The sequence below is a fragment of the Lepidochelys olivacea genome, assembly GCF_965140295.1.
Source record: "Lepidochelys olivacea isolate rLepOli2 genome assembly, chromosome: 1".
Taxonomy (NCBI): Eukaryota; Metazoa; Chordata; order Testudines; family Cheloniidae; genus Lepidochelys; species Lepidochelys olivacea.
The window spans coordinates 192732163-192746603 of NC_140411.1; the positions used below are offsets into that span (position 1 = coordinate 192732163).

At 44.1% G+C, this 14441-nt stretch overlaps 1 protein-coding gene across 2 annotated transcripts in view; it reads right to left on the reverse strand.

The window, feature by feature from the left end:
• Nucleotides 1–14441, reverse strand: part of EPHA3 (EPH receptor A3) — a 300525-nt gene that overhangs the window by 26429 nt on the left and 259655 nt on the right. For both annotated transcript variants that reach the window (XM_084638604.1, XM_084638603.1), the window contains exon 13: nt 7084–7293. In XM_084638604.1, the coding sequence (XP_084494730.1) occupies nt 7084–7293 (210 nt within the window). The remainder of the gene's footprint in view (nt 1–7083; nt 7294–14441) is intronic.

A 14441-nucleotide genomic window follows, 5' to 3' on the forward strand; every position in this document is an offset into this window, starting at 1 on the left:
ATAGCTCTGTTCATGATACTGAAGGCATTCATCTATGCATTGGGGGTGAAATCCTGGGACCACTGATTTCAATGGTCCCAAGATTACACCCTTAGATCTTGGGATATATGAGTTACTTCTGAGAAACATACAACTCCTATGCTCCCCTATCACAATACCTGATAGGTTTATAGAGGTACAAGTATATAAGAAGCATAATAAATCTACATAACTTAAAAGCAAGGGATACAATACACCACTTTCATAACCAGATCGGACTAGGACCCGTAATACTACAAAGTGAAATATTTCAACTGCATGTTGTATGGAAGCTATTATTCAGTCAGCACAGTATATGGCAGGAAATTCTGGCACTAATTTCAAGTCAAAAGCAACAGCACATTTGTCAGCCTTCACCGCAGAACTACGAATTCATGCAAAAGAGGAAGAGTCTAAAATTTAATTAATGTATTAAAAAAAAAAAGGAAAACAGTAGAAAATAAAACTGGAAAGCTAGTTTAAAACATTTAAAGTTCAACATTTTGAGAAAACTGAGCCATTTTAGATCTAAATTCCACAGAAAACATTTAATTTTTTTTTCAAAAGTAATATTTTAAAATCAAACAGAATCTCTCATATGTGACTAGAATTTTCTAAAAATCAGATTATAGAACCCAAGCAACCAGAATTGAAAATCAAATACGAGTTTATGCAATGTTCCTGGGAAATACTTCTACTGAGAGACGGAAGAAGGCTTTCATAAACGTGAGTGAAACCAAAGCTTTTAGCAAGGTGTTTTAGCTATTTTAGCTACAAGTATCCACTGACATTGAATGGGTCCTGCTTATCAGACTATAATTTCAGCACCAAAAACTAAGGATTTTTTCTTAAAACTGGTGCAACATTTTCACATATTTCCACATATTTTAAATAACTAATAAAACAGTCCCATTAATTGTAGCAAACTGAACTTGGAATTTTCATGCACTCATCCATTTTTTGAATAAACTATACAAGCTACTCTAGTTTTAAAAGCCAATAAACTGGAAGAGAGCACTTAGTGATTGCTCAAGTAGGAGAATCTTTTTTCCTCCATCTTCTTTCTCTGTAAGAAATGCTTGTCTGAGCTGGAGTTTACATGAACACCAACAGAACACATCTGGTTCATTTTTATGACTTACCCATAGCAAAGATGTCATATAACTTACGGTTAATCACACAATAGACTAAATCAAACATTTTCTATTAGGCTGTGAAACATAAATGGGCATTTGCCAAAGATGGGGCTTCTTACATCTCAAAGCCCCTTCCATAAACACAGGCAAAACCCTGGCTAATATTGCTGGGCTACTGTTCTTTAAAATTAAAAGCAAGTGGGCAAACCGGAATCCATAGAACCAAATTTCAGAATGAGGACCTATAGTTATGCCTACAGAAATCTGCATGCGAATGTCATGCCCACAGAGACCCACCAGTGCATGCAAAAAAAAAAAGGTGTAATCAAGTGTATAAGTATGTACATGCATATGTACTGTTACCCATTTGTGTCCTTTTTTCCATTTATTTTCTGAAGACAAGAAACCATTATGTACACTTGCAGCACAGTTTCTTTTTAAGTGTAACTAGGGAAAAAATAGCAAGCTAGACTCTTTTTGCCCCTGCATCCTCCTCTTTCTTTATTTTTTAAAGAAAGATGTGAAGCTGAACCCCAGAATTGTGAAATGGGTGCACCCCAGCTTAAGCACTGATAGTGGAGCATTGATGAAAACAAAGTAACCAAGAGAAAACAAAGGGCTGTTGTGGGGACCTGTCCAGGCATGCAGAATAATGTCATGTCAAACAGTGTCTGAGTCACGTGACAGTTACATGTGTATGGGAGTATGTCATTACTTTAGAATCTGGCAACATTTTAAGACCAGGGGCTCTTAGTTTCCTGCTATGTCAGTGTGAGTTTGACATTATCATACTGATGGAAATTAAATATATAAAAATACTGAGGGTAACCCACCAGATCCACTCGTAGTAACATAATGCAGAAGCTCTGCACCCGTTCCTAATCATGACCCTAGCCTCAAACAAAGCCACAGGCTTATTAATATGCTTTATATGATCATATGAAGAAAAAATGAAAAGCACAAGCTCAGCTAATTCAAATGGCTGAATGCTACTATAGCTAGTGAATTGAATATATAATGTTACAGCGCTACGGCACACGGCATAGTGTAAGAAAATGTCTTTGTAACACACTTGGAGCTGATTACCTAAAAATGTATATTATTTTATGTTATTTATTCTCTCTATTTTTCCCCTCTGCCTAGCCCACTACAGTGACTTTCAACTGCTACACTAAATTTATTTCTTAGATTTTTTTTTTAAAATACACCCACTTGAAGTTCAGGGAGACTGTGCAAACATTCATTGACTGACAAGACATACAAATTAAGACCAATGTACAAAATATAACACCCTCCAGAATGTGTCCCAAACTATGGCTCTTCCACTCTCTCATATAATTCACTTGGGTCACTTTCCCAGAAAAAACCCTGGGAAAGTCTACGCTAAGTACAGTAGATATAAGCAAAGCAATGTCAGTCACCTCTCGTTTCATCACCTGTGTAAGTGCCTCACAAAAAGGTAAAAATGTGGGATACTTTCAAACAAAGGGAAAAGAGAACTTTCACCCAAATGCAAGGAGGGAGTAGGTGATAGTTGCAGAAACAGCAGCTACAGACCTTGGTTGTAGCAAATCAGTAGCCAGGGCTATCTAGGTCTGAGAGCTGCTGTTGTGTGCTGGAGCAAAAGTGTCGGTAGTAATTGAAGGTTTTGTTTGCTGTCGAAGAGAGTTGTGATTCTTACTGTATCTGAACTGTGAAGCATAAATCTGCTGAAACTAAACAAAGACTTCAATTTATTTCGAGTGCATCTGCTACTCCAACACACAGCAGCTGCTTCCAGGCCTACGTATCCCAATCTCATATTTTTATTTATAATCAGTTAGAAAGTGAAAGTCATGGACACTTGACCAAGTGCCTGGGAAGAAAGGAATCAAGAGAAACAGATTTTAACAAACGGGTTAGAAGAATTTGGCAGCAAAAATTAAAGGGCAAAATCCAGACCCATATTCTATAGGGTCACATGACAGGAGAATCAGTGTTGTATTGGGCATGAGGTAAGTCCAAGAGCCATCTGGCTGGTACAGGACAGGATGGCTCAGAGTGGCTGCTGGAGGCCTGACCAATTCCCTTAACTAGCAGAATGTGATTCCCCTTGTACATTAATGGACATAACCCATGAGGTAGTGTCCTCTTGAGTGGTAGGTGACAATCCTACCCTGTAACTATGTAAATGCTTAGGGGAGGTGGGATAGAGCAAGAGGGGCTTCCTATGGTCTCACCCTCCAAGGCACCCACACAACACAGGGCAGGATTTAGAACTATGACTGAAGAGAGAGCGACTAAGAGTTAATTGGACTGCGTTCTTCAATTAAATGTCAGGCACACTGGTGATGTGCCTAAATGTGCATTTAAATAGTGGTCTAAAGTAGTCACTAGTTTACAGTACATAAATATTATGTATCTGAGAAGCACAACTATGGCCCTTATGCAAGTGTGATCTTTACATTGGGCTTCAGAGGACTTGCAGAACAGCATGAGTATTACTGATTACTTATTTATAAAGACTGTAGAATTATATTCCTAATGGAAATGTAGATATCAAGGCCCTGCTCCTGAGCAAAGAATGGCACAAGTGTATGCCAAGTGACTGGGGCTCTGCACAGAGGGTCTGTACATGCACAGGGGCTCTGCCTGGATGAGTTCTCTTTGCAGGACTGGGGCCTGGATTATCAAACAACAAAGCCACTTAAGATATCTTATTTCACTATCTGAAAGTGAACATTTGGAAATACGGTTACAGCTTTGATTTCTTTAGTCAACTTCAGAAAGCTTCTGAGTAACTAGTACCCCTCCCTTTAGCTGGTAAATATGTTAAACTCTATGGGACTATTCCATTATTTTAAAACTTGGTCCCTTTTTTTCCTTCATATGAATTTAGTGGCTGTGAAATCTCTTGGGATTAACAGTCTAGGAAACAGTCTTCTGTTTAGCTAAATAACAAGGCATCAGCAGTGCAAACTTTCCTTCTCTTTGCTAATGAGCCTGAAACAGAACTGAGAAGGACTCAGGGTAAAATTTTCAAAAGCGACCAAGTGAGACTTAAGTGCCTAGATCACTTTTTTTAAATGGAATCTAGACACTTTTGAAAGTGTTACCCACACTTTGTAGATGTGTGAAGATAGTTTTTATACACATGCCTGTTCAATCACTGCCCTCTCTGCTGAGACAGCCAGCAAGAATGCCAGCTAGAGACAAAAGTAAATGGTGGCTTTTGTAACAAATGGCACTCGCACCTTCCAGAGGGCAACCACCAACTCATTTCACCTAGAACGGTCATCACACAAGAGTAACGTGTGGGCCTTACTGACCTGGACTGGATTTGTACTGGCAGCCCGGAGCTTTGAAACTCCTTTATCTTATCACCAAACTTTTGTGACAATCACCAATCCGGCTGCCCCCCCTTTCACCCATATGAATTTAAAGTAGCAGCACAGGCACTCTGGATTATCGTAGCAGGGAAATCAAATGAGGATCTAAACAATCTCAGAGCTAAACAGTGATGTCTTAATGGTGAACAAAGTGACTTCCCCACCTCTGGAGCATGCTTTCTGATGCCATTTCAAAGGATGTCTATACAGTCTCCCATTTATCCTGTGAACGAAATTTGATGTGGTCTAGATTGTATTAAGAGATTCTAATCATGTTGGTAACTTCCTGCAGTAGTTTGTGTGTGTGCCATAAATGGCAGATGGGGTTTATCAAACACACATGAGCACATGAGCTTTGCAAAATGGTTTCTTCACATCTGATTTCTTTATCTAAATGTAAATAAGCAGAGAGACATAGAAAGGAGATGGAGTGTAGGCAGAAAAGAAGACTTCAGCACTACCATTGGAACATCAGATTCCTGCATAGACCAGAAATTCCAGTATCACATAAATCTCTTCTCTGTATTTCCGACTCAGGGAACCTGCAACTCACACACTTCAGCACACACGATTCATCTTCAATGAACTCCACTTCCTTTTTAAGCCTTTTGCTATACTGTCTGATGCACAGCTATTTCTCCCCAGGCACCTTTTTGTTCCAGCATACCAGGGAGTCACAAGTTTCTTAGGTCTTAAAGAGGCCATCATGTCGTTTGCCTCAGGCAGTAGCAGCAGGCTCCAAAATAATGAAAAAATGGCCAAAGGAAAATTATTGCCCTGCCCCTTTAAGACTTGAGCATGGAAAATGGAAAAGGCCCAGGCTTTCCTCAGCCCTGGGTCCATGGCATGAATTCTTTGGCATGCTCCACTCCACCTTTACCAAAACAAAAGAAGGAGTAGCAGAGAGTCTCATCTCTGTGCCTCTTCAGGCAGAGTGCAATCAAGAAGGCAGACAAGAGGCACTCCACTCCTTGGGGTCTCCTGGCTCTGGTCAGCTCCCATATCTGGTCATACCTAAGCTGGGAGTAGAGGGTTGGGGAAAAGTTCCCTTCTCCTGCTCTTGAGAGAATCTCTTTTCCCTTCCTGTTCCTTTTCACCCACCTTGCTAAGGCCAGGTGAAGGTTCTCTCACTCCAGCTGGCGGGCATACAAATTATGCAGGGAAGGGGAGGAATCCTGCAGTGCAACAACCATACTTGGAAGTGATCACTTAGAATAGTCACCACTGAGGGACCTGATTCACACAAGCCCCACCACAGTGGCTAAATGTGCTTGATTTCACATAAACCCTCCCTACCCCCAGGACCATCAGATGGTCATGAATAGAGCTGGTCCAAAAATTAGCTTTTTAAAAAATGAACATTTTGGAAAATATTTGTATAGTATTTCTTAAAATTATGTTTTAATGTTTTGGATGTTCCTTTTTTTCTTGTTTCTTCTTTCCATTCCTTTTTGGTCGCACTCTCCCTCCCTCCCAGCCTTGTTGTTTTCTTTTTTCCCTATTCTCTTGTTTTACATTAAATTGATTCCCCACCCACCTGAACATTTTTTGGCTTTTCAAAATTGAAAAATCTTGTGGGAAGGGAGAGGGAAGAAAAGTAGGTCCTTTCCAGACCCTGTACGATGCAAACAGATAAACTTCTACATTTCTGCAAAATTTTGACCAATTCTAGTAATGAACTACCAGTTTGTCTCTAACAGTTTTTGGTGGCAAACCACAGATGGAAAGCTTTGGGTTTGAGTCTCCTCTCACTATGCTTTCACATACTGTTGTAGCTTAATTGATTTCAATAGAGTTACTTCTGTTGTTAACTAATATAAGTGTGAACGGAAGAAAGTCATTCATGTCCAGTTAACTGCCTTCTAAGCTGTCCCGCTGAAGTCTCATTTTCTAGCATTTAATAAACATGTATTGTTTCTTTGATGACCTAACTCTGTTAAGGTAAAAATAACATGTAATCTTTGCTATACAATCATCTGCATTAAAGGGCAATCTGCTGTACCATTCCTTGCTGCCTCCCCTTTGCCAGAGCCTTTCATTGCTGTGGTGGGGAAAGGCTCCAGCCATGGAGAGGCACCAGACCACCACACTGCTAAAAATAACAGTGTAAATGGGGGAGGCACTGCTTGGGTGAGGAGAGAGCCATATAAGATATGTACCCTAAGGTTCCGGCGTGTCTTTACTCATCTAAACAGTGCTTTGCTGTTCACACTGTTGTTTATACCCATGCGAGGGGGGTGTGCAGTATATGTACTCTACTTGCCCCCGTAAGGGAACGTATCCACAGAATGATTTTCCACCAACTATAAATGCAGAGCTATAATTTTATACTTGTATCTTCCTTGACAAATGTGTAGGAATTGACTGCAGTGAGCTCACCAGCAAGTTTAACCAGCTATTGATCAGATTTTCCTAAGCTCCACAGGACAGGATGGTCCATGTGCCCCAGTTTAGGAGTCTTGAGGTCATATGGTCTTGAGGTCATATGTGGCCTCAGGCTGCACTTCCAGCACCCCAGTTTTATAGCTATAATTAAGAAAGGCATAAACATATGAACTCACCCTGGTTGTGTAAGCAGCTTCTGGGTCATCCTCCAATACACGCGAGAGGCCAAAATCCGAGACTTTGCACACCAGATTACTATTGATGAGGATGTTACGTGCAGCTAGGTCACGATGGACATAACCCATATCTGACAAGTACTTCATACCAGATGCTATCCCTCGAAGCATGCCCACCAGCTGGATGACTGTGAACTGAGCATCATGTTTCTGCAAAACATACAGAATGCATGATTAAGAGACTGATTGTACAAGTTCGCCATGCACAGATTTTCCATTGAAGTTGCTGGGAGTTCTGCATGTGGAGGACTTGCAAGACAGAGACCCAAGATAAAAAGCATCCATGAAAATGCTGTGACTAAAGGAGAGTAATCTCTTAATCAACTGGAGGCAAACAAGGGACAAGCTTTAAGTTCAGATAAAATTTTGCTGTTCCTGCTTTTACTCCCACCTGAATTTCAATTTTCCAAATATAAGATAGGTGCAAATGTCAGATAAATCTAAACTGTATGCATTCACTGAGCTAGGATTTTCAAGGCAGCCGATGGGAGTTAAACACAGAATTCGCACTGATCCGTCTGTTAGGAAAATCCCTGCCTCAGACGGTGCAATCGTATAAGTTATACGGATAGAGAAGCAATTTTAAAAATTGCAAATGCTTATCTGACTCAGAAATTGCTAAATGCCATCCAAATTTAAATTTGTTCTCCAAAATTGTCCTCAGCCTCAGAATCAAAATCACTATGTCACTGTTCTTAGGCTGAAAACCAATATATGCATGCATTCATAATTTGGCTACCAACAGGCAAAGGTTTTCAGCCTCCAAGCTCTTGCTCATGTGTTTTGCTAATTACAATATTGCTTCCATCTTGCTATGTGAATCGACATATGACCAAAAATAAAATGTATTCAGTGATCAGCTTTCAAATACATTAAACCCCCACTCCTGCAGTCACATCAGTGCGTGGGGCCTCCTGTGCCCCATGCGGAGGCTTATTATATAAATGGGACTCTTCACTCACACATGGGCAAGACCACATGAACCCGATTGAAAGACAGGGGCATAAGTTTTATTTTTGACCATTGTTCTTAAGGGACAATATTGGCTGTCTAAACATTAGCTGAACATATGGCAGAGCTGGCACTGAAGTGGCAGTCAAGTGTTTGAAAAGCCTATTGGCATTCACTTTCAGAGTGAGATCATGGATGGAAAGGATGCATTTGCATGAAACTTGCCTTAACTTTGATGACTTGATAAATTAAAAATACAAATTTCAATCAATAAATTAGCAAATAAAAATCAATACATTATATCTGAAATACAGTGTACCAATGAACCGGTTAAACTGCATTATGTAAATAAGGTAGGACATGGTGTATTTGGCCAGTCAGGGTTTGAATAGTAGGCAGTCTACATTATTTATCATTTTATAGTGACCTATAGATTGCTAGCCATTGCACAGAGAACACAAAATAGGTCTCTGCTCTGAAGAGTTCGCATTATCAATAATGGACCATGCAGGAAAACGAGCATATAACATACCTCAGGGATGGGAACAAGGACAAGTATTATTAGAAATAAGATTGTACAGGTACTCTCTATAGGCTAGAATTTGTATAAGTGATTCAAGCTTTTTGTTTAATTTAAGTTTTGCAGGAAAAGCATTTTTTGTAGGGGCAGAGTTTTTAGGAGAGACTGGAATGAGTTGAGGGTGGAGTCTTGCTAAACTGTGTTTGGCATAAAGGGGCAGCATGGAGGAAGACACTGATAGATGCTTGTGAAAAAAAGAGACACAAGTTATGAAGACCAGTGTTGCTGGTGGAGCAGACAGCATGGATAAGAATGCAGGGAGAGATCAGGCTGAAGATGTAGCTGGGATTGTGTGATGCAGGGCCCCGAAAGCAAAGACAAGAAGTTTAAATTTGATGTGCAGTGCAAAGGAACATGAGGGAAGTGGTATGATGATATAATGTACATAAAGCGGTCACCATTACAAAGTCTGCATTTGAAAAAAAGAGAGAAAATGGATATTAATGTATGGCACTAGAACTGGCTGGATAATATTTTTTGTGCAAATATTAGGCTAAACTGATATTTTGGTGAGGAATACAGGTACAGGAGGATCCCTGTGCTTTCCTGAAATGTTTCAAAACTGGTCCGAGACAGTTCAGAGTGATTCAAGGGATTAAGGAGTTGACCACACAGCTAATTTAGCTGTGTACATAGGTGCAGCCCCACCATCGTCTTTCCTTTGCAGCTTTAACATTGCCACTTTATGGGTATTGTGACAAGGTCGGGCCACATGGCTGCAGGAGAGTAATAGAAGGCAGATATATTAGCCACAGGTTAAGCAGGTCCCTTTTTCCTGGCTAAGGTAACAGGGAAGGTTCCAGAATAATCAGGAACCTTCTGGAGACAATTAAGACAGACAGACTGATTGGCTGCACGTGTTCTAATCAAGAAGCTGCTAGAATCAATTAAGGCAGGCTAATCAGGGCACCTGGGTTTTAAAAAGGAGTTCACTTCAGTTTGTGGTGTGCGTGTGAGGAGCTGGGAGCAAGAGGCACTAGGAGCTGAGAGTGAGAATACGGACTGTTGGAGGACTGAGGAGTACAAGCATTATCAGACACCAGGCAGAAGGTCCTACGGTGAGGATAAAGAAGGTGTTGGGAGGAGTCCATGGGGAAGTAGCCCAGAGAGTTGTAGCTGTCGCACAGCTGTTCCAGGAGGCACTCTAGACAGCTGCATTCCACAGGGCCCTGGGCTGGAACCCAGAGTAGAGGGCGGGCCTGGGTTCCCCCCAAACCTCCCAACTCCTGGTCAGACACAGGAGGAGTCAACCTGGACTGTGGGTTAAGAAAAACGGCCAAGCTGAGAGCTGCCGTGAAGCTCCAAGGCGAGCAAATCCGCCAATAAGCGTAAGACCCACCAAGGTAAAGCAGGAACTTTGTCACAACTGGTGTCGGAAGTGGAGTCTGGTGTCCACAGCGCGGTGGAAGAAGGAGGGTGTTTGGAAGAGAAAAAAAAAAGGGAAGGTGGTCTATTTTTATTTTTTTTCACCATAATGGAGGAGGTAGTGCGGGCACTGATACAAGCCGTGGTTGCCCAGCACGAGGCTATTCATGTCCAGGCAGCTGCCAACAGGAGGCAGTGCGGCTGCAGCAAGAGACTAATCACCTACTGATGGACCAGGCTATGTTGCGGGAACTGGTAAACCAGGTAAAGGCCCTTACAGAGCTGAACCGCGGCCACGATGGGACGCAGATCATGTGGGCCAGCAACTGGCTGCAGAAAATTACGCTGGAGGATGATGTAGAGGCATACCTCCTGGCCTTTGAGAGGACAGCCCTGCAGGAGGCTTGGCCCCAATCCTTGCTCCATTCCTGTGTGGGGAGGCCCAGAAGGCCTACTATGATTTGCCTGAAGAGGCTCTGGCAGACTACCCGCAGCTGAAAGCAGAGATCCTGGCCAGATCTGGGGTAACGACCGCAGTGCGGGCCCAGCGATATCATGAGTGGAGGTACCAGGAAAACAAAACCCCGCGGTCCCAATTATATGACCTCATCCATCTCGCATGAAAGTGGTTATGAACTGACTCCTGGAGTCCGGAGGAGATACTAGAGGTTCTGGTCATCGACCGGTACATGAGAGGACTACCGCCAGACCTTTGCGCCTGGGTAAGGCAGAACAAACCCTCCACCTACGACGAAGTTGTTGTGCTGGTAGAAAGGCGAAGGACGGCGAGAGAGCTGACCCAACCAGTTAAGGAAGAAGCACCCCAGGTTAACCTAGCAGCACCAAGCACTAGAGCTCGGGTGACTGGGCCACCAGGAGAGCCCAGATGGAAAAAGAGAGGGGCTGAAGGCCCACCAGAAGCCACAAAGAGTCAGAGCACTGAGGGGGAAGAGGATCGTGACGTTAGACTACCCAAACCAAGAGACTGGGGAATGCCTAGGGCTCCATACAGATGTTACGCCTGCGGGGAGTGGAGACACATAGCTGCACAGTGTCCCAATGCCGAGGAGCCTATGCAGTGCAACCTGGGGAACTGGGCAGACCCATGCTCCCTAATCCACCTTGTGGGGGTCTCAATAACCCCACATATGTACACTAGACCAGTGAAGCTAAATGGGGTAGAGACCACAGCACTGGTTGATTTGGGGAGTGCTATCATGCTTGTCTCAGGGAAGCCCGTGAAGTGTAGTCAGCTGCTGTGGGCGACTGAGGTAGCAGCAGGTGTAGTCCCTAAAGTCCCATACCCAGTGCTCACAGGGAGGGACTTCCCAGGGTTTGGAGACTTACTCCTGGTAGGGGAATTGGAGAAAGGGGGAAGCTCTGAAAGTAGTGAGGCATCCACCGTAGATTGTCAACCCCCAACCTTCTCTGAAATATCCCCAGATTTCTTCTCCACTCCCAGACAGCGTAGAAAGACGAAAAGGGAAAGAAGGGCAGCTAAGGCCTTGGGAACCCGAATACTGGCCCAAAGTCAGAGGGTAGCTTTCGCAGGTAGGCGGACCTGAGCAGCTGAAAAGGAGGCCACCCAGGAGGGAGAAGCACCCGAGTCTGACCCACACCTTAACGCCTCTGAACCAGTAGAGGTAACAGAGATTGGCCCCCTAGATCTCGGGCAGATTAGCCCCGGGACAGGAAATTTTGGATGGGACCAGGCTGAAGACCCAAGGTACGACAACATTAGGAAGGAGGTGACCGAAATAGATGGGGTCCCCGTGGAAGGGAAAGCCCAGGGACCAGGACCCTACTTCATAATGAAGAAGGATCTCTTATACCGGGTTGCATCAGTACAGGGGCAGAAGGTACAGCAGATCCTAGTATCTCAAAAACACCAGAATGCTGTATTAAGTCTGGTCCATAGTCATCTTTTTGGGGGGCATTTGGGGGTAGAGAAGACCCTGGCATGGGTCCTGCGACGATTCTTCTGGCCCGGAGTACATGAAGAAGTGCGGAGGTACTGTGCGTCCTGCCCGGAGTGTCAGCTGCACAGTCCCCGTCCCCACTTGAGGGCACCTTTAGTACCCCTTCTCATCATAGAGGTCCCCTTTGAGCGAAGAGAAATGGATCTAGTGGGATCCCTGGAGAAGACAGCCCGGGGCCACCAATATATACTTGTCATTCTGGATTATGCTACTCGCTACCCAGAAGCCATCCCCCTGCAGAACATGGCCTCTAAAACGATGGCTAAAGAGTTGGTGGGGATCTCTGCCCAAGTGGGACTACCAAAGGAGATATTAACAGACCAAGGTACCCCATTTATGTCGAAGCTAATGAAGGACCTCTGTACGCTGCTCCATATACATACCCTGAGAACTTCAGTCTATCATCCGCAGACCGATGGGCTGGTAGAAAGGTTTAACCGAACCCTCAAGGCAACGATAAGGAAAGTGGTAAGTCGAGACGGGAAGGATTGGGACACCCTACTACCCTACCTTATGGTTGCAATCTGGGAGTACCTCAGGCCTCAACGGGGTTTTCCCCCTTTGAATTATTATACGGACACCACTCCCGTGGCATACTATATATTGCAAAAGAAATCTGGGAAGAGGAACTCAATGAGGGGAGAAATATAATTGACCATGTGTTGCAGATGTGAGAATGGATAGCCTGGGTCACCGCTATTGTATGGGAACATTTGGAAAAGGCGCAGGAGGCCCAGCGAACCCATTACAATTGCCAGACAAAAGTCTGACAATTCCAACCAGGGGATCGGGTGATGGTGGTGGTACACATGGCAGAAAGCAAGCTTTTGGCCAATGGCAGGGGCCCTATGAGGTGGTTGAACCCGTGGGGGAAGTAATCTACAAGGTGCGGCAGCCAGGACGCCAGAAACAAGGACAAATTTATCACATTAACCTCTTAAAGCCTTGGCACCAACGAGAGGTGTGTGTAGTGTACCAAGAGACCCCGCTCCAGGGAAATAACATGCAGGAGTAGATCAGGATATCCACTGATCTGACACCAAACCAGAAGGAGGTGGTAACTTAGATGATCAACTGATACCAGGATGTGTTTTCAATCAAACCAGGTCGGACCACCAAAGCATATCACCACATTATCACAGATCTTGGGGCAAAGGTAACTTTAAGGCCCTATCGGGTCCCAGCGGCAAAAAGGGAGGAGATCAAGGCAGAGGTAAAAAGGATGTTGGAGCTGGGAGTCATCGAAGAGTCCCACAGTCAGTGGTCAAGCCCGATTGTGTTGGTGCCCAAACCTGATGGCACCACTAGGTTTTGTAATGACTTTCGCCAGCTGAATGAGATATCCAAATTTGATGCATACCCCATACCCCGTATCGATGAGTTAGTTGACTGCCTGGGCAATGCCCAATTTTTGACCACCCTTGATTTAACAAAGGGATACTGGCAGATTCCCCTTGCCAAAGATGCGAAAGAAAAGATGGCACTCTCTACATCAGAGGGTCTGTTTCAATATACTGTTCTTCCTTTTGGACTGCATGGGGCACCTGCCACCTTCCAGCGTCTTATGGACAAGCTCCTACAGCCCCATACCAGTTATGCAGCAGCATACCTGGATGATGTGATTATTTACACCCCCAACTGGGAAACCCACTTAGGAAAGGTGGAAGCGGTTCTGACCATGCTAAGACGGGCTGGACTCACAGCCAACCCAGCCAAGTGTGCAATAGGGCTAGCCGAGGCTAAATACCTTGGCTACATTGTAGGAAGGGGCATGGTCAAGTTCCAACTAAACAAACTAGAGGCTATCCAAAATTGTCCCCAGCCAAATCAGAAAAAGCAAGTCCGGGCATTCCTGGGTGTGGTGGGGTACTACCGATGATTTATTCCCCATTTTGCTACCAGAGCGAGTCCCCTGACAGACCTGATAAAAGCCCGGGTTCCAGACATGGTGAAGTGGACAGATGCCGCAGAGAAAGCATTCATGGATCTACGGACAGCCCTCTGCAGTAACCCTGTGCTTATAGTTTCTTCAACAAAGAATTCATTTTACAAACAGATGCATCTGAAGTATGATTGGGAGCTGTCCTATCGCAGATGGTTGGAGATGAAGAACACCCAATCTCTACCTCAGCAGGAAACTCCTCCAGAGAGAGCAGAAGTATGCTGTGGCTGAAAGAGAGTGCCTAGCTGTGAAATGGGCCATGGAAACACTATGTTATTACCTTCTGGGACGATGGTTTATCCTTGTGACCGACCAGGCACCCCTCCAGTGGATGCAGCGAAATAAAGAGAAGAACGCAAGGGTGACCAGATGGTTCCTGTCCCTACAATCTTTCCAATTTACCATACAACACCGGGCTGGAAGCCACCATGGCAATGCAGATGGCTTGTCATGAAAACACTGCCTGATGTCCCAAGTTGCC